The sequence below is a fragment of the Eschrichtius robustus genome, chromosome 5, assembly GCF_028021215.1.
Source record: "Eschrichtius robustus isolate mEscRob2 chromosome 5, mEscRob2.pri, whole genome shotgun sequence".
Lineage (NCBI taxonomy): Eukaryota > Metazoa > Chordata > Mammalia > Artiodactyla > Eschrichtiidae > Eschrichtius > Eschrichtius robustus.
Window position 1 is genome coordinate 72,202,536 of NC_090828.1, and position 24,621 is coordinate 72,227,156.

The following is a 24,621-nucleotide window of genomic DNA, read 5'->3' on the forward strand; positions in this document are numbered from 1 at the left end:
GTGGCTCGCGGGCTCCAGAGTGTGGGGGCTCAGTAGTTGTGGTGCAAGGGCTTAGTTGCTCCGCGGCATGTGGGTTCTTATTTCCCAGACCAGGGATCAAACCTGCGTCCCCTGCATTGGAAGGCGGATTCTTAGCCACTGGACCATGAGGGAAGTCCCTCCCCTCACTTTTTGAATCGAAAAGACCTAAATTTGTAAATCAAGGAGTCAGGGTATATCAGGCAAAATTATGGAAAAGAAATCACCACCTGGGCATATCCTAGTGAATACTTTCCTGATCATTTTGACTCAAAAAAACAAAGACTTCAAAGAAAAATAGCAAAAATAAAACAGGTACCAAAACACAAAATCCAGCTAGCCTTCTTCTCTAGGCCATTAAATATAAGAAGGCATTTTAAAAACTGACATCTAAAGAGTTTTGAACTGGAAAATGTGGGCAATGTGTTGATCTTAGTTCCCAGTGGTGTGGTTTTTCATTTGTGAAGGTAGTAATAGATAATGCTCCCTACTTGAAAAAAATTTCAAAGACACATTCCAGTTGAGAGATGAATAAAAATCAAAAAACATGAACAGGTATTTTGTTGTTCAAGAATTAGAAGGAAGAATGCATAACATAAAAACATAGCCCCAGTCTAAATAATGCAATATATGTAATTATAAAATTACCCTAAGTTATCCTAAATTTGGAATGTAATTATCCTAAATTCTGAAAGAGAAACAAGAATATTTTAATAAAACCAGGTGTTAACTCTGGTTAATACCAGAGTTTATAACTCTGTTTATAAATAAAAACTGAGATGTAAAGAGATAAAATGGTTGTGAAAACTGAAAGTATAATAAATTTTTCATTTTACCTGGAAATCATATTTAGAACACAGATTTTGTATTTTTTTAAAACTGTAAAGAGTATGTTCATCTACTGAATATGTAATGGTTGAAAAAAAAAGGCCCATACAGAAACTTATAAAGGAATAAAATAACAAAGCATGAAGTCCGGCATAAAGAAGATGGCAGAAGACCAAATGTATCCATTATCAGTTATGTTTAAGTCCAAGTTTGCAAATGTGTTCAGTAATGAAACCCAACTCTATGCTGTTGAAAGATACCTAAAACAAATCTTGCCGATTAGTACCTTTCCAGCCCAAGGAGTATTATGTTCTTTTCCTGGAAGGAAGGGACCACAAAGCGTTTCAGAATCAAAACATTTTGATAAAATCCATATTTTTGACACTCCTTTTACAATTAAAACAACCGGCAACATTTTCATATTGCAGCAATAATTAGTGCTGATTAGCCAGTGGCCCACCAAAATGCGGCATCACTCTCCAATTTGTTGTGGTCTCCAATTTATTACTCCTTGGCCACTTCACTTGCTTATGCTATTTTATTTCTTTATAATTTGCTGTATGGGCCTTATTCACCCAAGTAGCATTGAGTTAATAATCACAAACTTAACACAAAAATTAGAATGGGAAAATTAAAATAGTGGGCAAAATTATATTGTGTAAATGTGAATGAAAAAGCTAGAGTTGTAGTATTAATATTAGATAAAATACAATTGAAGTAAAAAGACATTAAATGGGAAAATGAGATCTTATTATTGATTAAAGGTACAATCTACAGTGAAGTTATAATAGTCAAGAACCTTTACACACTTAAAAGGTATCAAAATGTATAAAACAAAAATATTAATTATATTACTAAAACTTTTCAATAAAAAATAGTAATGAGAGACTAACGCTCATCTCATTTATCGATGAACGAGACAGGCAAAATAGAAATAACATAGAACATATGAATAGTATAATGAAGGTTGATTTAATAATATCCTCTTTATTTATAGATTAAAAAGTGTGTATATACTTCCTCTTCAAGCTCTTTGCCTGGATCACTTAAAATAATGCATCTATTAGGCTAAAAAAAAAAAAACCCTAACATTTCGAAGTGGTAAAATTATACAAGTTACATTAGAAGTGAAATCAAATCCCCTTCACCTAAAAATTCAGTGTTTTTAAAAAAATTTTTATTGGAGTATAATTGATTTACAATGTTGTGTTAGTTTCAGGTGTACAATGAAGTGAATCAGTTATACATATACATATATCCACTCTTTTTTAGATTCTTTTCCCAAATAGGTGATTACAGGGTATTGAGTAGAGTTCCCTGTGCTATACAGTACATCCTTATTAGTTATCCATTTTATATATAGTAGTGTGTATGTATCAATCCCAGTTCCCAATTTATTCCTTCCCCCACCCTTTCCCCCCGGTAACCATAAGTTTATTTTCTACATCTGTGACTCTTATTTACAAAATAAACATTCAGTGTTTTTAAGAACTCTTTTGGCAAGTAAATCAAAACTGTATAGATGATAATAAAAACACTCATTCTGAAATTCATGAGATATAACCAAAGCTATAGCTGGAGGTACATTAATAGCTTTAAGGGCTTTAATTGTTAAACAAAAATAATGAAAATAAGCATTCACCTAAAAGTTAAAATATTTATCAACATAAATAAAAGGAAACCATAAGAAAGAACCTAATAAAGATAAAAGTGAAATGAATGAAATAGAAACTAGAAAAGCAGTAGAACTGACAAATCCTAGAGTTTTATCTCTAGAAATAAAACTACAAAACAGAAGAAAAAAATCTACTGATGACTAAATCATGAAAACAAACCAAAAAAAACAGATACTTAAAATGAAACCTAAGTAAGAGATTATAAAATCCTTTCAATGGAGAATTTTTTTAATTGGTAAGAATCCTATGCATAATTCTATGTTATTATAATGAAATTATTAAAGTGAACAATATCTAGAGAAATATAAATTAGTATATAATTGATTTAATAAGTGGAAACCCAGTAATCCAATAGCCATGGAAAAAATGGAAAAAGTTAACAAAGAATATCTTCCAAGAAAAAGATAGGAACTACATATATGGTTCTATATGTGAACTCCTTCATATTTTAAAAAAGAGATCATTACCACGTATTTCAATAGTACAACCAAGAGATTGTATTCCATTACATAGAAACTGGTGCAAGCATTCAGTTTATTTCACAAATAGTCTAATTCTCATATCACAACCTGTCAAAGATAGCACAAAGAATTATAGAGCAACCTCATATCTAGACTTGAAAAAGTAAATACTAACAAGGGATACAATAACAAACACAGATATACTGCTTATTGAGTGCCAGATAATGTCCTAGGTATTTTCTACTAACTAATCCTTACAACGGCCTATGAGGTAGGTTACTATGCCCATTTTATCTAAATGGGGAGATGGAGACACAAAGAAGTAAAACAACTTGCCCAAGGTTATATAGTTAGTAAATAAAGGATCCAATATATGAACCCATTAGAGCCCACTTTCGTAACCGAGTGTGTTATAGTACCTCAAGATAACATGCCTTGATCGTGTAGGATTTCTTCCAAGAGTACAAGGTTGGGCCAGTATTAGGAACTCTATATATCTAGTCAAATATGTGATCATCTTAATAGGTGCTGAAAATGCATCTGGTAAAATTCACTATTCATTCCTGGTTTTATATATAAATATATACTTAGCATATTTAATTAATATAATTAACACATAATTTCTTATTAAATTAAAAATAGAAGTATAGTTCAACCAATAGCCATATGATACTAGTGATTAAACATTAAATGCATTTCCATGAAAGTCAGAAAAAAGGTAAAGATGCCTAGTATCATCACTTTTGTTGATCTTTGTTTGGAATTTTTCCCCTGTTCATTAAGATTTAAAAAAAAAAGAACATTACAACATGCAAGTATTTATAATATATTAAGTGGGAAGAAAGGCAAATTATAAAAGAGTAAAAAATATACTATTTACATCAAAAAGTAGACTGCAAAAATACGTCAGAAAAGATCATCGTTGTTACCTCTGGAAGATAAGATTTTGAATGCGTGTTTAAATGTTTGAACATTTTTCCACATTTTCCAGATTTGCATTAATATGCTAACTATTGTAAAGCAAGTAAAGTCTCACTACAGTGTGCTTGGAATCTGATGAAAAATATAATACGTGTGTTCCATAAATAATCATTTATTAAGCATCTATTGTATAATTTCTAGTATTTTAGACTTCATTCTCTAGCATTAGAAATTAATATACAAAATTTCATTGCACACTAACTAAGCTAATTTGAATATACAAACTCTTAAGTTTCTTTTGAGGTGAGTGTTTCTTAGCTACTGCCCACAACCTTGAGAGTAGAGTATAATGAATGCAATATTCAGACCGAATCTTTCCAGACATACATTTATTAAACAGTCATTGAAGCAGGCACAAAACATGTTATATAACCTGTCTTGTAAGCTTACAGCATCCCGGTAGTCTGTCCTTTTAGGTTCCAGTGACCATCTTGCATGGAAGGCTCATTTGAGGTAAATGTGACAGTGTTCCAGAGGCAGGATACTTCTGTTCCCACTATAGTTGGCATCAGGCAGTCCCAGTCACCTGACCCAATGACTGGACATGGGACCATTAAAAGATCAGGCCCCAGGGCTTCCCTGGTTGTGCAGTGGTTAAGAATCCACCTGCCAATGCATGGGACATGGGCTTGAGCCCTGGTGCAGGAATATCCCACATGCCGTGGAGCAACTAAGCCTGTGTGCTACAACTACTGAGCCTGCGCTCTAGAGCCCATGCTCCACAACAAGAGAAGCCACCGCAGTGTTCGAAGCTCGCGTGCTGCCACGAAGAGTAGCCCCCGCTCGCCACAACTAGAGAAAGCCCGTGCGCAGCAACGAAGACCCAACGCAGCCAAAAGTAAATAAATTTAATAAATTTTAAAACAAGAGAGAGATCAGACCCCAGATCCATTTCCAGTGGTAGAGGATACCAGCCTCACCAGATTCTAATACCCTTTCATGAGAGTGAGAATGTCCCTAAGTATTTTTAGCTATTCCTCATATCTTCAATTTTACCAGTGAGTGCCCATTTCTAAGATCATGCTGATTAACAAGCTTCTAAGTTTGCTGATATTAACCTATTTCTGACATTTACTCCGCTAACAACCAAAGTCTCAGGTACGGCTTTTGGACCACAGACTCCCTTGTGGTAGCTGCCTCTGGAGCATAACCTTTCTAATACCCTGCTGACCCTCCCTGAAGAGAGAATTTCAGCCGGGCAGCTTGCTAGCCCCTAGATCTCAAGCTTGACATACACAATATCATACTGTCTAAGCTAAAGTATTTTTACGGAAAATACTGACATAAACAAACTGGGTTTTGAATCAAGTTCCTAACCCAGCAAGAGGTTAGAAACCTTTACGTGGTTCAGGGAGCCATGGAAAAGTACTAAGCCATGAGGTTGTGGATACAGTCAGCCCTCCATATCCACACGTTTCACATCCACAGATTCAATCAACTTCAGATCGAAAATATTTGAAAAAAATTCTGGAAAGTTCCAAAAGGCAAAACTTGGATTTGCCTCATGTTGGCAATTATTTACATAGTATTTACACTGTTTTAGGTATAATAAGTAATCTAAAAATAAAGTATACAGGAGGACATGTTTAGGTTACATGCAAATACTACATCATTTTATATAAGGGACTTGAGCATCTGTGGATTTTGGTATGAGGGGGGTCCTGGAACCAATCCCCTGTGGATACCAAGGGGCAACTGTATTTGTGGGAATCAATTGATGAAAAATGGAATATCATATATGATATAAATGATCATTAAGAGCTTGTATATACAGAACAAATTACACTAGAAAACAAAAGTCTGAGAGGTATTTAAGGACTCTTTCTTGATTTTTTAATTTCTAATCACACTTGCTGAGTTCTCCCCCTCAATTAAAAATTAATACAGGTTCATTATGTAAAATTGGGGAATGTAAAAAATGATAATGAAGAAAACTAAATCACCTCAAATCCTAGCTCCTAGTTATAAACATAGTTAACATTTAGTGTAAATCTTTTCCATTTTCTTCTATTCCTATCATATAGTTTATTTTCCACAGAATATACAATGTTTAGTTTCTTTTCTGATCACAGAAGCAATGTATACTGAATTTAGAAAACAGAAGAGCACAAAGGAAAAACACATCACCATAATCCTTTCACTCATAGGGACTATATTTTATTTGTACTCATCCTAGCAGCTAATACAGTACCATGTATTAATCAGACTGTAACGTCTGCTTAATATGTGCTCCATTAATAGATCATTTGCCCATGCTATATTTAGACAACATATTCTAAAACTTATTCAATATTATAACCATGGCTTGAAGGGAAGAAAGGAAGCCAGCCCATTTATATCAGAAAAATGATTCTAAAGCTTATTCCTTGAACACCTTAGCTTTTTATTGCAGGGATTGACCTTTCTCAGCGAGACGTCCATTGCCCAAATTGTGTTTTGCCTGCCAAGGAATAAGGTCAGATTACTGCTCTACTTCTCACAATCTAAGTTCCATTCTCTGTTTGTATTTCAATGAAAAGAGTTCATGGTGCACCAGATCATTAAGGCTCTAAAATCTTTGCAACTCTTAACAGCAGCCCACCAGGGAAAGCCATTGTAGAACAAAAGTAGTTTTAGGATTAGGGAAGAAAGCCTTGTTTGCAGTGCGATTGCTGCTGTGTGCACTACCTCCAGTGATGTGGCATGAGTGGATTTGGATATAAATCTAAGGCTTTGCAGACTAAGCGCCCTCATCAAATAGTGTTTATTGGGGGTTATGGTTGAGGTGCTGTTTTCCTTAGGAACCAGATGCAGCAGGAAATTTGATTGAGAGTAGAAATTTTAATGCAAATACAGAAAGTAACCTTTCATGCAATGTCTTCTTAACCTCATAGCCTTAAAACCATATACTTAGTGTTTGGAGCAGAAGAAATTTATATACAGAGAGAAGTTTTCAGTTTGATTTAATTCCTCAGTTATGATCCATTTCTTCCCACAAATTTTTTTTCTTCCCTCGAATTTTTGAAAATCCATATTAAAGGTGTGCGACGATTAATGTGATTTCCAATTTCTTCTTCTCTTTATCTACCTACAGACAAATCAGGCCAAACCAGGAAGAAGTTACAAATGAGAAATTAAGTAAAAAAAACCCCACAAGTAGCTACTATTTACTATATTTATAACACACACGAAAAAAAAAACCCACAAGTAGCTACTATTTACTATATTTATAACCGACTAATAAATCTCTTGAAGTGGAAGCTGAAAACTATAAAGGTCTGGGTTGCAATGAAGTTCAGTCTCAGAATGTAGTGAAGATGAGAAGCTTTGGACATGGGACAAACTTCTCTCTAGGAAACTGTTCTCTGAGATGCAGCAGAGGAGGCAGAAATGGGCTTGAAACCAGAGGTTTCTAAGGGAAGATGAGGAGCTAAGAGCAGACTGAGTGGAAATGGTGGGGACAGACCCCTAAAGAAGCTTTCTGTGGGAGCAGCCTATAGAGTAAATGCAGATGGCAAATGATCTTTGATCATCTTCCAGTCATACTGTTGATTGTGCAAAGAAGATAAAATATCTAATGCTTACTTTAGGGAAACACAGAATTCCGCACAAATTCTCCAGGCCCAAATACATAATCTACAAAAATTAGAAAGAAATGAAGTTTGAGGAAGCAAACTTGACCTCTTCTTTATTTTAGCTGTCTGAGTTTAATTATAATGTATATATGGCAATTATCTAGACCTGGTGGTTTAGAAATCTAACAATCGGAAAGTATGATACATTTGGAAGTCTGTAGGAAAGCTCTGATTAGTTGAAGACACAAACTGCAAAATCCTTTTTTAGCTGCTAAATTCAAACTAGACTTAATTGTCTCCACTGGATTTATCTTAACTCTGCAAATTGGTAATCTTTCTTTCTGAAAGAAAACAGTATAACAATAAAAACTGAAAGGGGACTGCCTTCATATTCCATTGCAATAAGTTGAAAAGCTTGAGGTTGGTAAGGTGCAAAACATGCTTATTGATGTTAAAATATGAGGGAATGTTGAACAGAGGAAAGAGATGAAGAAAAGCAATTATTTCATTAAAAAGTGAGAAATTAATTTAAAATTAAGTTTGTTCCTGCCTTGGATTCACTGGCAAATATTTTTAAATGCAGACTTACTCTATTTCCCAGCAGTCTTGTAACTGTATGTTCCGTATGTTCCATATATTCTACTGAGCTTGAGAGTAGTGATTAACTTTAGATTTGGATTCTACCCCTTTTCTAATACGTGTTCTATTTATACTTAGCATTTATGTATGTATTGCTTTGCATATATAACATTCACTCGTGTACTGGTGGTACATGACATATACAATCAGAAGGTTAAATTAAATGGAAAGTAACCAGCATCACCAACCCACCACACCCGCCAAAAAAAAATTGCATGGTAAATGGTCTACTTTTTAAGGCCTAAGAAGTATACTATGTTTTAGAGAGTATTTTCAAATGAAGTTAGAGATGGAGAAATTTCTTATGGTTATATCGCTTCAATTTATTGAAAATATCTCCCTGGTTAGAGTATAAGTTTAATTGAGGGGAAGGGATCACTTACAATGTATGTACCTGCGTCTATATGTTGTTGTATGTAGTCTTCCTTGGAATGCCTATCCTTTCTCCGCTCAGCCAGCCTGAATACTGGCACATGGTAAACACTCAGATTATGGCTCCAAAGAAATGTTGGCAATTCTTCAAAGACTGTCCTTTGTCCTACTAACTCTACAAAATGTTTCCTGGCTTCCTACAGTCCACAGTGACCTCTCCTTTTTCTGAACTCTTTGTAGTGCTTAAAATGTATGCAAATTTTTATCATTTGATGTTTTTCAAAAATGGTCTCATATTTTCTTTATTCATATATATCTTGTCTCCCTGACTAGTTTATATGCCACTTGAGGGTAGATATTATGTCTTGTGTTTCTCTGTATCATCATTGCACATAGCTCAGTGCCTTGCACATGAAAGCATAATAGTTATGACAGTTAAATATATTCACTTAAGTGATTGCTTAATTATATTGCTCTGGTATAACCCATGGAGTTTGGTATTTAGAAAATATTGATACTTGAATGCTTGTTTTACTTTAAACTTAGTGGGCAGAGGGAATTAAATTTTTTTAAAAATCTCATTTAATAAAAGGTTAGCCAAGCCAAAGGTTAGCCAGGTTCTTCATTTTAAAAAGATACTTGATAGTTATAGACAAATGCTTTAAGGAAATGCTATGGTTGTTTTTGTATCTGAACACATTATCTAATATTGAAGCTCTGCAGTAAAAGTTTTGAAATAATCATATACTTTTTTTCCCTCCTAAGTTCTTCAAAGCAGAATAGTTTTTGCCTTTCATATGAAGAAAATAACATAAAATTTAGTTTAAAAAAGTCTGGTACTTTTTTGATAGCTACCCTGTAAATAGGGTTCAGTTTCATTTCAGAAGACTTGTTTATATAGCTTGAAACTGTGTTTCTCAGTTAGTGAGAAGGTCTTCTGAATAAACTTACATGTCTTAAGCATTTTAGACATGTGGATGCTAAATGTTTTTGCCAAATGCTGTGCTCGAATTTTCTTAACACTTCCTTTTTACATAGTGACCAGCGTTGGCTTTGGATAGGTTTGAATAAAAGGAGCCCTGACTTACAAGGATCCTGGCAATGGAGTGATCATACACCAGTAAGTTTAATCTTTCTCGTTTAGGATAATATGGAAGGAGTATTTATTTCAATAACAAGAAAGTTGATTGTTAATTAATATAGCCATACAACCATTAAATTATGTAGATGTATCTTTTTTGAAATGGAAATAGATTCATATATATGAAGTGGGGAAAAATAAGTTACTAATCTCACTTTTATTAAAAAAATAACCATACACATAGTCTCTCTACATATAATCCAAAAAAAATAAAAATATAGATATATAAATATAGCGGTCATTTTGGGGTAGTAAAAGTGATTTTTTTCTTTTTCTTTGTTTTTTTTTCCTTTTTTTTCATAATGAGCAGCTTTTATTTTTATTATTTAAAAATATGAGTTATATAAAAAAGAAAGAATTTTAATTGGAGGAAACAATTCAGGAGAACCTTAAAAAGTCCTTAAATATTATTTCAAATGTTTACATTATTCTAAGGAGAGGTTTTAGGTAACACTTAGAGGAGCAAATTATTCTCAGGTATTAAATATTTGCTCCACATTACCGTTGTGTCAAGTCATTGTATATTCTTTCAAAATGTAAAATTCCTTGACTTCATTTTCATATTGGAGCATATCCAAGAATAGTCAATCGAATAACTAACATTTCAACACATGCATTTAAAAAAAGTATTTTGCAAGCTCCTGATTCTTTATGACTCCAACTGTGAACTTAATACATGATTAACCTCCACTTCTGAAACTGTAGCCTCCTTTGTTTGGAAACTGAAGACCTCATGGCATTTTATAAGTCCTCGCGTGATTTAGCATCCTGACATAAAAAAGAAATGAAAAAGTTTTCCTCCCTTGGCATATGAACACACTTGAGTTATTAAAGCTGCCTAAATTACATCTAAATTGCAAATATTTATACATCAGTCTTAAATTCTCAAGCCTCTCTTGTCTTTTAAGGTGTCTACTATCATCACGGCAAATGAGTTTCAGCAGGATTATGATATCAGAGACTGTGCTGCTGTCAAGGTCAGTACAATGCTGGAAAATCTGCATATTTAAAAAATAAATCTGGCAGTATGTGCAGTCAGGCAACAGATCCATGAAGTGCCTTTTGTGCATGGAACATGATATTAGGTGCAATGGGAGGTTAGAAGTACACCCATGGCCCAGCCCTCAAGCAACTTAACTGACACTTAATTTGAGAAGATAAAATTCATATTCAAGAAAGACGACTCTTGTTACTATGCAGTAATAAGCTCCAAATGAGTAGGCTGAGGAGGGCTAATGAAACTCAGAAGAGGAAGTGATTTCTATTGCCTATTTCCAGAAAGAGGTGGGACCTCAACTGGACCTTTAAGGATAGATAGAGTTTGTACAGGTAGGATAGGGTAAGGCATAAAAGAAAGTGGGGGTGGAAGGGAGAGGCTTAGGCAGTGAGGGGAGCAATGCAGATCAAGAAGTTTTAGTTGGTGCTGTGGTTGAAAACAAAGGTGGGAAGTTAGACTGATGCCAGGTTAAGGAGTTTGTGCATTTTTTTGGTAGGCAACAGAACATGATTAACGGTTTTTGACAAGAACTAAGGAGGGCGTGAGAAGATTCATCTTGAGACAGATTTCAAGATGCAAAAGATAGGACCAGAAGACATGGAAGACCAGTTAGGCCTCTTCCTTTGCAGACTTCATTTGTTTATTCGTTCCATAAGTAGTACGTCCAAGCAGTCTGTGATGCTCTGGGGGGTCAACAATGACAAGATATAAAACAGTCGTTGTCTTCACAGAACTTACAATCTCGTAGGAGGTAAAGACAAGTAAAAGAGCAATTACAAGGGCTATGACAGACAAAGTGTAAGTTTTATGCAAGAACAAGAGTGTTATAGGAGAGTAACAATGACGGTGATGATGGTTACGATACAGCAGCTAACACTTGTTGACTCATGAGCCAGGCACAGTCATATCACATATATTATCTCACTTAATACTTAAGCAACCTTGTCAGGTAGGTACTGTTACCATATCCATCTCACGGGGAAGAAATGTGAGCTCTGAGTAACTTACATGATTACAGAACTGAAATTTAAACCTAGGTGTATGGGTCTACTATGCTATGTATGGCATTTATAGAAACAGTCAGAAGGGGTATTTGTTTATGGAGAAAATAGTAGTACATTTTAGTTTAACTGATGTTTTGAATCCAAGCTTGCAGTAAGAAATATGCTGTAGTAAGTTAGAATAAAGAAACTGGAGTTGAAGGAAAATGTTCATTAAAAAAAGAGTTCTCTAGTGGCCTAGTGGTTAGGATTCCGGGCTTTTACTGCCAGGGCCCAGGTTCAGTCCCTGGTCAGGGAACTGAGATCGCACAGGCCACACAGCACGGCCAAAAAAAGAAAAAAACAATCGCAAAGGGCCAAGAAGTGGATTTGGGGTGATTACCAACATTTTATAAAATGTAAAAGGATGAGGAGGGAGGAGACATCTAGAAACTATCTTTGCTATGTAAGCCCAAGAAAGAGATTCAGGAAGATGATTGACCAGAAATGTTGCACGAAGGTTGAGACCAAGTACTGAGAAGGCCATTGGAAAGCATTATTTCAAAGTAACTGTTTTAGTAAAACACTCTGTAGTATCATGCTGTTTTTATAGAATTCCCAGTTTAACACATGAAAGAATGAAAACTTAATAGAAGTTTGTGAAGTTTCCAGAACACTGATGCAATAAACTACATTCTATGTAAGTTGTGTCCCTATGTGTGAAAAGATTGGAAGAACCTACCAAAAAACTAAACAGAAGAGACACTGATCAGTAACAAGGCCAGCTAGGGCAGTGTCTGGAAGGAGAATCTTACCTCACCTGCCACCTTCTAACCCTCCAAAATGTTGCCCTTAAGAGATAGCAGTCCAAAAACTGATGGATGCTCCTACCAGGTCCTGTCCTCCCCTTTCCTTTCCCTGTTGCTTGCTGCCTGGAATTTGTAGAGAGCCATCTTAGACCACACAGAGGAGGGCAATATCCCAGAAACACAAAGCAACGCCAAAGGTGGAACTTGGGCCCCGGATGCCAGACTTTTATGTCACTTTTCACAAGTCTGCTATGATCACAGGCTGATGTTTGGAAACCAGTGAACCAAATACTCTTTTCTAGCTTGATCTTCCCAAAATTTAAAGTTGCAAGATTCTACAATTTCATATCAACAAAAAACAGAAAAAAAAACAGTAATTTGGATTTTGGACATAAACATGACCCTATGCTATATTTTCTTTATCAGTCCCTTTGAAGGCTCTTGCTTAGACTGTTACTGCTTAAACACTGCATTCTTTCATGTGTTCATTCATAAACATATATCCTAGGTGCTAGAGCGAAAGCAGAGTTAAAGACCATAGGGCTTACAGTTTAGTGTTGTATAAGGGCTGCATCAACTTGAAAATATTCTACAATCCTCTTCCTCCTTTAGGTCATTAATAGGCCATGGCGAAGAAGGTGGTATTTCTATGATGACAGAGAATTTATCTATTTAAGGCCTTTTGCTTGTGATACAAAACTTGAATGGATGTGCCAGATTCCAAAAGGTAAATGTAGTTATTCCTTTTCACAGTCTTCTCATGTGAACTTGTGAATGCTGAGCCAAAGTACCTAAGAGGGCATTTTAGTCTATAATTATAATTTTAAAAGCCTTTGACACTATAGTTAATATGTTAAGCTCCATCCTGCCTGACTCCTACCCCTAGTAAAATGCTGCCTTATTGAAATTAGATACTACCTTCCTCTTTTGTCATGAAAGAATTTGTATAGGAGATAAAATTTAAGGCTAATTTAGGGAGATTAGGTCTTGGAATGAAGGATTATTTCAAGTGAAAGGAGAGACGAAGTAGAGGGAATCATTTTAATTTTTATTTTGTTGCAAAATGAAGGACAAAATGAAGACAGACTTGGGAAGAATGAAGCAAAAGTCAGGAAATCAAATTTGGGCAGGTCCCAGATCTAAATTTTACAATTTAGAAACAGTTTTCAGTGAGCTCAAAATTACTAATAGTTTATCTCATTCAAATTCAGGAAACCAGTTAGCTTGATAGTAGAGCCTTTGGTGACAAAAAAGAGAGAAAGGATAATAAATAGATATCCTTTTACTTCACTTTTTAGTAGGAAAATGTCAAGGATATATTACAGAAAATGTTAAGAAGATTTTAACTCCCAAATTATTTTTAAGCAGATATTAGATATGTTAAATTAATTAATATAATGGTAAATGCACAGAAAGTTCCTAAATGAATTTCTGAACTGACTGTAAACAGATCATTGAAACTAAAGGGAATTCCTCTTATAAGTTCTCAAAAACCCAAAGATTATCTCATGGAACTGCCCATTAGAAGATTGTTCTTCTTTCCTAAAAAAGGCCACCATCTTGCCTTTAAAAGAGCTTCAGATGCAACATCCAGTGCAGTAACTGGCAAGTCTCTTTCACAGGGCAAACTGGGGGGTCATTAATAGAAGGGGAATTGTGTGTGTGTGTGTGTGTGTGTGTGTGTTGATGGGGTTTTTCTTTTGTGTGTGTGTGTGGAATTTATTTATTTTTATTTATTTAAATTTGTTTATTTATTTGTTTGTTTGTTTGTTTTTGGCTGCGTTGGGTCTCCGTTGCTGCATGCGGGCTTTCTCTAGTTGCAGTGAGCGGGGGCTGTTCTTCATTGCAGTGTGTGGGCTTCTCACTGCGGTGGCTTCTCTTGTTGTGGAGCACGGGCTCTAGGTGCGCGGGCTTCAGTAGTTGTCGCGGGCTCAGTAGTTGTGGCTCGTGGGCTCTAGGGCACAGGCTCAGTAGTTGTGGCGCATGGGCTTAGTTGCTCCGCAGCATGTGGGATCTTCCCAGACCAGGGCTTGAACCCGTGTCCCCTGCATTGGCAGGCGGATTGTGAACCACTGCGCCACCAGGGAAGTCCCTGATGGGGGTTTTCTAAAGGAGAAATTATACCTGAGTTAGTCCTGATTATTGATTAAACCGGAAAGAAGGAAAAAGGAAAACCAGTTTGGATACCTTTCAAACAAGTGGCAAAGTAACTAATATATTATTAACTTGGACAATATCTCTGGCTTGAAGCATTAGTTGTGACACTCCTATTGTTCTTTGGTATTTGGCATGCCACAGAGAGTGTCACTGCTCCCTCCAAAGTATGCTCTCACTGGTAGCTGTTCCCCTGCCTCATGTCTGAGTACAGAGGCAGACCCTAGAGTATACGCCAGGAAAACCTTAGAAATGACAAACCAGTAACCACAGGAAATATTATGAAGAACATATGGTTTTCTTTTTTCTTTTGAATGTATTTGTTATTTTAAACAAAAGAGAAGGGAATTAACTAGCTTAGCAAACATAAATCAGGTAACCAAATAAATAAATCTTTTAAATAATTGCACCCCTGCTCTCTCCAATGCAGAAACAAAATTAAAAACTAAAGAACTTCCTGTCTCAGCCTATTTGCAGTCATTTGAAGCAATCAGTGATGGTTTGATCCAGGGTTTAAATGTTATATTAACTCCCCTTTGACAGTCCCTAAATTTCTGAGTTACAATGTGTCACATTCACTGGTTGGATATTTTCTTGGCTACTAGAACAGCCAAAGCCTGCTCAACTGGACACTTCTGTATTAATCTGTGTTTTCTGGTTTTCTTAAAGCAGTTTACCTCTTCAGTAGCCCAAATCACCAAACCTTTTCTCTAGCTCTTGCCCTTTTTATTACCTCATACAGCTGGTTCTAATTAGTCCCCTCCTCTCTAAAAGAGATATTTTGACAACCTAATTTTTTTAAATTATCATAATCACTATGGATATATATACTTTTTAAATATTCTTTTTTAGTTGCGAAAACAGTAGCAAAAATAAGGTTCATAAAAGTGTTTTTAGGAAAATGACGTATAAACACAACCTTTTTATATTGTGTTTCTTGATACCTTGTACACACATACATGTTTGTAATCCTGTGTAAAAAGACACCTTTTATTTTGCTTTTCTCACTAATTTAAAGAAATTTAAAGGTTAGGCATAGCTTTCCCCCAACATACAAATGAACAGAATTCTTTGACAAGATTACAAACAAGAAACTATGTCTCTTTTTTTAACTGATTTGCAGCACTGTTAATGGAAATTATCCAACATACAGAGGACTGAGTTAGAGAGATAAACCACAGATACTGGATATATAGGCAGTCCTCGGAGTAGGGTCTTCTCGTGCATTGGCCCTGATACAATAGCAAAATTAAGAACAGCTATTTTACCCTGTAATTTCTAAAATTCCTCAAATTATGTCTTTGGCTTGAAACCAGTGTGACCTATGACCAGAATAAAAAGGGAGAGGAAAGCAGCTAGCATCCTGAGAGGAACTGTTCTGTGCCTGGCCCTGTGCGGGGTGCTTGCATAGGGGTGATCTTACATGATCTTCACACTGTCTTTGTGAGTTAGGTAGGAGAGTTTCATTTTTATAGAATAGAAAGTTGGGCCTCAGGGAGTTAAACAACTGATCCCAAGTAGCACAGCAGCAAAGAGTCTGAGGGCATTTAGACACTGACTCACCCAGCTTCAAAGACCATAATTCTTTGTACGGTACCATATTTCCCGCTGGGTGAATTTTATTATTTTCTTCCCAGTTTTGTCTCTCATTTTCTCAAAAGTTTCAGTACTGGATCACTGAATATTTTTTTCCAAGGATATCTTGGGAGGCAATAAACTCTACCAACCTAGGTGTATTCAAATTGCATTTAGATGGAGACGTGGTTCCTGAATAACCCCATCCTACAGTGATGATTATCTTGGTGCATATTCCTTAGTGCTTCTATGTAATGTATACAGTGTATTCATTTACTTATTTGTACTTTCTAATTATTATCTATATTTTATCCATCTAGTCTTCCTTTGTGACTTCCGTGATATAAGGTAGAGAACTGCTAGTAATGCTGTATTAATATGTAACAAATCTGCCTTTTTGGTTGCCACAAAAACAGCTTTAGTGTGGGCCCCACAAAATTCAATGTTATGAAGTGATCATAACATGAAAGGAGATGATTTGGCCAGAAATGGACAAATCTCAGCCATACTGCAAGTCCTCTTGAGTTAGACTAAAGGCACTTATTAGTACGCCATGGTCTGTAATTGGATACTAAACTTAAGCCATTTGCTTTCTTATACAGGTCGTACTCCAAAAATACCAGACTGGTACAATCCAGGTGAGTTAAGAAAACTAAAATTTATCCAAAGCTGCTTTTACCTTTTCAGTGACGTATTTAGTTAATTATTTAAGCCCAGGCCTAAGTGCCAGCTTCTTCTCTATCATGTCTTCAAATGAGATGAAGTGTCTCCATGCAGGGAAGGTGATTAGCTGGTGTGGGATGAGACTCTGAGGCTGGATTTATCCTTCTCTGTGAGTACAGGAGGGTAGCAGAGTCACTCACTGGCTCAGGAATCCTTGGATCCCTCCAGGCAGCACTGCCCTGGCCAAAGAGAGCCAGTAATCTAAATGGATTATTATTTATAAATAGTTTTGAACAATAATCCATGCTGAGAGGGTGCAGTTTGGTTTATGCAGTCATAATTCTGCTATTTTTCTTCTTCTTTAGAGCGTGCTGGAATTCATGGACCTCCAGTTGTAATAGAAGGGAGTGAATATTGGTTTGTTGCTGATCCCCGTTTAAACTATGAAGAAGCCGTCCTGTATTGTGCTAGCAATCACAGCTCTCTGGCTAGTTTAACATCTTTTGCAGGACTAAGAGCCATCAAAAACAAAATAGCAAATGTAATTTAAAAGAACATATTTTTTAATATTTTCTTATTTTTACATTTATTCTGTTAAAAAAATTTCAAAACTCTACAAAAGCTAAATGTTCCTCTCAAGTAAAATTTGCCTAACAACATATAAGTTCATCACTTCATGTTAGAAAAGTTAAAAAGAATTGCTTAATGTTTTAAAATATTCAAGATTAATTATTAATGTCAGTTGATAAGATGAGCTTCAATAGATAATATAAATTAGTCTAATTCCTTGTCACATTTTTTACTAAAAGTTAACTTTGTAGTTAACTTGAGATTCTGTTTCTAATAATAACTAACTTTGCAAAATAGTTTTTTGGAGGAAAAATAATTTGTATATTTTTAAATTTATAACTACTAGCAACAGGATACTATATGTCCAATTAATATATGCCCATAATTACAGTGACCATATTTTCTGTATGCAAAATACAGCCTGTGAATATAAAAAGAGTTTCTAAACTACTTTTTTTGATGAAAGGACCTGGTTTATGTAATTTAGAGACCAAAGTAATGAATATCTGGAAATTATAGTGGTTTGTGGTTATGATGGGCCAGGGTATTTAAATCAAAACTCTTCTAGAAAAGTCAGCACATATAAGGATGGGTGTTTAGTTGTTTCTTGTTTTGTTTTGTTTTTGTGGGTTTTTTTTTCAGATATCTGGCGATGAGGAGAAATGGTGGGTGAGAACTACTGACCAGCTAATAGAACATCGTTTTATGCAGTATGTGACATCCTTGATGGTGCCTTTGTAAAGTAATCATTTAAAAGAAGCAGTCCCAAATCCCCTTTTACTAAATGGAGTACTGTTTATAATTAGTTTTGAACATTAATCCATAAACTACCTAGACTAGAGAAACCAAATCCTTTAGCAAATGAGCATCAAGAAAAAGTAGTATAAAATAATGGCCTAACATTAAATTTAGAATTAAAATTACTTCAGTAAAAAACAGAATGGAACATGTAACTACATTATGAGCTGACACATCTCTCATTTTCTTTCAGCTCACGATATCCATGGCATCACTTTCCTATAACATTTGGAGAGGAATGCTTTTACCTCTCTGCCAAGACTTGGTTTAGCGGTAAGGTGAATTACAAATCCTTTAACGTTGATTATGTAATATGTGAACTTCAGGTTCAATTACTAGCTTAATCTTGCTTTCCTTTTGATTATATGTTTGGTAGCTTTGTCATATTCTGATTTATTGCTAATGACAATAGATCAAGTTCCAAATGCAAATAAAGGTGCTTTTCACTGTGAATATTTTGACTTCCTTTATCCTAAAGTAGTTACTTAGAAATAAACTTACCACTTTCATAACCAATAAGGATATAGACAAATTCACAAAGATGAACAGGCAGCAGTTCTAAAGTATAATTTAGGTCCCTTTCCCCCTCATTAGCCTTCTTCAACTCTCTATTTCCTGCCATCAGGAACCGTGGTAACTGTGTGTGTACCAAGTGTGTGCATTTTTATAGGCAGTATTGGTATGCTACAACTTACTGGTATGAGTAATAATAATAGAAGACAAAAATAGCTAGGGAAGAAAAGGAATATATTTTAACCATTTGGGAAAGATTGATTTAAAGAGACTTTCTTCACTACTGGATGGTTTTTAAAATGTGCTGAATGGAAAATTCTCACCACGGTAATCCTGCTTTTCATTTCTCAGACTTAAATAAACCAGCAGACTGTAGTACCAAGTTGCCCTTCGTCTGTGAAAAATACAATGTATCTTCATTAGAGAAATATAGTCCAGATTCTGCCGCTAAAATACAGTGCTCTGGGGATTGGATTACTTTTCAGAATAAGGTAAAAAGAGAATTGCTACGTTGTGCAAATGATGATTGCTTTCATGATGGTTATATGGCCTGTGGCAGAATGGCATCCCACCAAGTAACTTCACTAAGATAGACTCTGCGTATTTCAGTGTCTCACCTGATTCTCTACATTTTCAGAAACCAAGTTAACTCTCAAGTTAATCACGCCTACAGGTCTTTCAGAGTACCGTGTTCCTATTCTGTTGCTACTGACACTTAAACTGCCAACGTTGATCTTTCAATGAATAGTAATACATTGACTCGTCAGGACTATCTCTTTGGCATGTAGGAAACTGGCTTAATTTCTGGCTGATAAATTTTCCCCCTTAAGGAAAACATCCAAACAGCATTTACCAATCAAATTAGACCAGCATTTCCCAAACTACTTTTTGGGAATATACACATATGCTAACAAAATGTTAATCATTGATGTTGCTTCCAGAGCGGGGTTTATGATTAAATAGCTTTGGGAAATGCCACATTCTATATTTGTTTCCTTGAGATGCACAATTCATATTCGTGTATGTATCTCTTAGGAAATGCATTTGGCTGCTGAAAAGAGAGATTACTATAGTATGCTAAAACATTTATTCTCTCAGATAAAAGAAGTTTGAAGATAAGCAGGCTGGGGTTGGTATGAAAGCTCTGTGGTCTTCAAAACCAGGCTTCCTTTGTCTTTCTGCTCTGCCATCCTTAACTTATGGCTTCCAAGCTCAAGTTCAGGGTGTTCTCTCTAGAGTCTTTTCTAGAAGCCACCCAATGACTTTATATTTCTCTGGCCATTCCAGTCTGTAAGGAGGCTGAAAAAAAAAACAACCCATTTTATAGCCTGTTTCAAGGAACACAATTTGGGACATGCTACTCCACACTAACATGATCATAATATCAAGAAGAAAAAGGAAGAGATGTGTCTGACAGCTGAAAGCATCTGTAGTAAAGTTAAAATATTAGGGGTATATTTTGACTTTTTAAAATTTGGACAATCTTTTTTCCCCCCAAAGTACTAGATTAATTTGCATAGTTGATGTAAATTTATGTTTTTTGTTTGTTTTTATTGAAGTATAGTTGACTGAAAATATCATGTTAGTTTCAGGTGTACAACATAGTGATCTGATATTTCTATAGATTACACACCATACAAAGTTATAAAATTACTGACTATATTCCCTTTGCTATGCATTACATCCCTGTGACTTATTTATCTTATAACTGTTAGTTTGTATCTCTTAATCCCCTTCACCCCATTAGAATATCCTGTCAAGAGACAGGGGGATGATTTCTTTAAAAATGTGGTTTTTTTAATATAAGGTAATGATGAAGAATACGTATTTGAAATCAAATGGAGCAGAGTCTAAATGCTGACCATACCATGCTATGGCTATTTCACTTATGGGTAAAGTTACTTAATGTCCTTGTGCCTCAGTTTTCCCATTTGTTGTGAGAATTAAATGAGATAACACTGTGCAAAGTGTTTTACCACAAGGAAGCACTCAATAAATGGGAGATTTTTTTAAAAAATAGCTCAAGGACAACTCTTCAGTTGCTTAAATTAAGTGTAGAGTTGCATTCTTGGGACTTCCCTGGTGGTCCAGTGGTAAAGAATCCACCTTACGATGCAGGTGACATGGGTTCACTCACTTGTCAGGGAACTAAGATCCCACATGCCACGGGGGCAGTTGAGCCCGCACGCCACAACTACTGAGCTCGCGTGCCTCAGCTAGAGCCCACGTGCCACAAACTACAGAGCCCACACGCCCTGGAGCCTGCGCGCCACAACTAGAGAGAGAAAACCCACACACCACAACTAGAGACAAGCCCGCATGCCACAGTGAAGAGCCTGCATGCTGCAACGGAGACCCGACGCAGCCAAAAATAAGAAATAAAATAAATAATAAATAAATCTTTCAAAAAAAGAAGAGTGTAGATCTGCATTCTTTTGGTACTACTTTGTAAGTTTCTATATCTCACAAACAGAAAATTAGCAGCCTTCTAAAAGATGAGGCATTTTCTTCCTATGTGAGCTTTCCCCTGTGTGGAATCTTATACTTCATATGTGTTCTTTGTTTACAGTGTTTTTTAAGGATCAAACCTAAGTCTCTCACATTTTCTGAAGCCAGTGATGCTTGTCATACCTATGGTGGAACCCTTCCTTCAGTGCTGAGCCAGAGAGAGCAAGGTAGCAGAATTGTTTCGTAAACATGCTTTATTCTGATCTGGAGGCCATGTCCATGTTGGGAGGCTGTGGGGAATTAACACATACAAAGAATCTTATTAAATTACTTTTTACAGAGTAGGTGAAAGATTATCCTGGTAGCTAGATAAGCAAGAGGTATTCATTGACATTTTTAGTATATCTTTAATTTGAACAAGTCAAATGCTTTTTTAAAAAAAAAAATCTTTCTGACAGATTTTATTACATCCTTGCTTCCGGATATGGAAGCTACTTTATGGATTGGTTTGCGCTGGACTGCCTATGAAAAGATAAACAAATGGATGGATAACAGAGAGCTGACATACAGTAACTTTCACCCATTATTGGTTGGTCGGAGGCTGAGAATACCAACAAATGTAAGATTTTTTTTTTTTAATCAATAAACTGTGTAGCTCTATGAAATACCTGAGTCTTCCACAAATTATTGGCTTAAGAACAAGGGCCTATTTTATCAGTCGATTTATATGAAACATCCAAAATAGGCAAATCTATAAAGATAGAAAGTAGATTACTGGTTGCCAGAGGCTAAGAGGCTAGAAGGATTGGTGGTGATGGCCTAAAGCATATGGGATTTCTTTCTGGGGTGGTGAAAATGTTCTAAAATTGATTAGGGGTGATGGTTGCACAACTTGGTGAATATACTAAAAATTATAGAATATATGCTTTAAATGAATGAATTATACCATCTATTAATTATATCAATAATGCTGTCTCAAGAAGAATGACAACAGAGCTTCCCCAGCCTTCACGTAGATGCCCTAGTTTTTCATAGTAGTATCAGATTCCATAGCACTTATTTCATAACCATGTAAAACCATCACTAGTGAGTTGCAAATAAAAGCTAATATAAATGCTTTACTTATCATCTTGGAATTTGGAGCTGTCAGCCTCAGTCTCCTGAGGTTAAAAAGTACAAAATCGGTGATTAGTGATCATTTTTCCCTAAGATCTAAATGTAAAGAAGCTATAGAAGGGAAGAAGGCATTATATTAACAGTAGTTACCCTGTACCATGATATTGCTGCCCACTGCTTCTGTCTTCCTTATTTACTGGATACAAACCACCTTTTGCACAAAAGGCAAAGATTAAGAGATTAACTTTAAAGTTGAATTCCAAAAGTACATCCTAGACATCAACTGATATTCCTGATGCAATGGAACTTTGCTCAAGGTTGACATTGGTGGCAAAGGGAACTGTGAAACGTGTAATTATGTACAAAGTAAATATCAAAATAATGCTTGGTTATTGTAGAACATTTGGAAGTTATAGAAGAGTAAACAAAATAAAGAAAAATGTCAACCCTTATCCTGCTTATACTTAGGCTGGTAGCTTTTAAACTTTTAACTCATGACCCATAGTAAGAAATAAATTTAAATTACCATTCAGCACATAGATATAAATATAATATTGAATTGCAACAGAAGTTTCAGGAAATAATACTTACCCTTAGAGCTTATATTTCTTTCTTTTCTATTCTACTCTAGTCTGATCTAGTCTAGTCTAGTCAACCTATTCTCTGTGTTCTATCCTATTCTAGTTCTTTATCACAAATAAGAATCAAGATCCACTGAACTGATTTCATGACCTACTAAATAGGTCTCAAACCATATTTGAATCCTGATCTAGGAAATCACAATGAATATTTCAGCATTTTTCTTCTAGGGCTTTTCTATACATTGTCTTCTTGACATAGATAAGATCATAGTATATATACTATTGTATCTACTTTTCTCACTTAGTATTATATCATAAGTAGTTTCTTATGCCATTAAAAGATGTGCTTGATAAGCATTTTGATGGTTGCACAATATTTCTTGATAGATATACCATCATTTACCTAAACAATGCTGGGTATTTTGGCTGTTTCCAGTTTTGCATAATCCTAAATAGTGCTGCAATTAACATCTTCATGCATAATCTTTGCTATATATTTCAGGTTACCTCCCTAAGATAGATTTAGGAAGTGATATAGCCAGATCAAAAAATATAAGTAGTTGTAGAACTCTGGTTACCAAATTGGTTTCCAGAAAGGTTTATGAGTTTACATTTTTGTCAGCAATATATTGTGATTACTTTTCTATTCATACCAGTGTATTAATAATTTCCAACATTTATTGAGCAGCTAATATGTGTCAGACACTCTGCTAATGCATCACATGCATTATTTCATTTAATATGCACAATAGATGTGAAACAGTCTGTACTCCTCTCCTATCTTAGAAATGTGGAGACAAACAGAGAGAGTCATGTAACTTGCCAGAAATCATGCAGGGTCTGCGTGCAGAGTCGGCATTTAAATCCAAGTCTGCAGAGCCAGCATTCTTAGCTTCTCTACTGCACTGCCTCTACTACAAAGCTCTAAGGAGAATTATCTTTTAAAAATTCTTGCTAATTTGGTAGTTTAAATGATATCATATTTTCATTTATATTGCTCTGATTTCTAATGAAAACATATAAATTCAGTAATAATTTGAATTTCATCCAATGTGAATTTCTTATTCTTTGACAGTTTATCAAGGCCTTCATGTATTTCTTATTGATTTTATGACTATGTAAATATTCAGTGTGCTAACCCTGTGTTTCTTGCATTTATTGCAGATATTTTCACAGGTTTTTTTTTTCTTTAGGTCTAATACCAAAAATATTACAGAAATAAGTTTTGATTTTTTTGGTATGTGTTCAACTCCATTTCTTTTTTTCCCTCCATTGCTTTTAGGTTAGAAAGTCCCTCATGTAAATGTTAGTTAAATGTATGCCTTTATTTTCTTCATTTTGTTTTATAGCTTGCTTTTTTGTTCTGACAGTATGATACATCCATGGTATATGGCATATGTTGTCAATGGTTACTTAATCCTTTTCCCTAATCCTGGCCAATTGTCTAGCATCATTTGTTGCATATACTTCCATCTGTTAATATCAATATAGAATGCCTTTTTTATCATATGTGAAGTGTGCATGTGTATGTATCTGTGTGTGAGACATATTCTTGTATAGCTCCCACACTGGTCTAAATACTATAATGTTGCCATATTTCAAAAAATATAATAGGATTAGTTATCCTTTATTATATGCCTTTTAAAAATATTTTTAGCTGATTTTGTCTATTCTTCAAGACAAACTAGAATTATTTAGTTAATTTCCAATCTAAACAATTAAATAGAAAACTTCTGGTGAGAATTTG

At 35.2% G+C, this 24,621-nt stretch overlaps 1 protein-coding gene across 3 annotated transcripts in view; it reads left to right on the forward strand.

Annotated features, from left to right (window-relative positions):
- The window catches only part of LOC137765354 (CD302 antigen), a 131,792-nt gene that overhangs the window by 33,318 nt on the left and 73,853 nt on the right, over positions 1-24,621 (forward strand). For all 3 annotated transcript variants that reach the window (XM_068545044.1, XM_068545045.1, XM_068545046.1), the window contains exons 14-23: positions 9,568-9,649; positions 10,579-10,647; positions 13,069-13,183; positions 16,788-16,823; positions 17,214-17,389; positions 18,061-18,128; positions 18,410-18,489; positions 19,081-19,220; positions 21,299-21,404; positions 21,636-21,796. In XM_068545044.1, the coding sequence (XP_068401145.1) occupies positions 9,568-9,649; positions 10,579-10,647; positions 13,069-13,183; positions 16,788-16,823; positions 17,214-17,389; positions 18,061-18,128; positions 18,410-18,489; positions 19,081-19,220; positions 21,299-21,404; positions 21,636-21,796 (1,033 nt within the window). The remainder of the gene's footprint in view (positions 1-9,567; positions 9,650-10,578; positions 10,648-13,068; positions 13,184-16,787; positions 16,824-17,213; positions 17,390-18,060; positions 18,129-18,409; positions 18,490-19,080; positions 19,221-21,298; positions 21,405-21,635; positions 21,797-24,621) is intronic.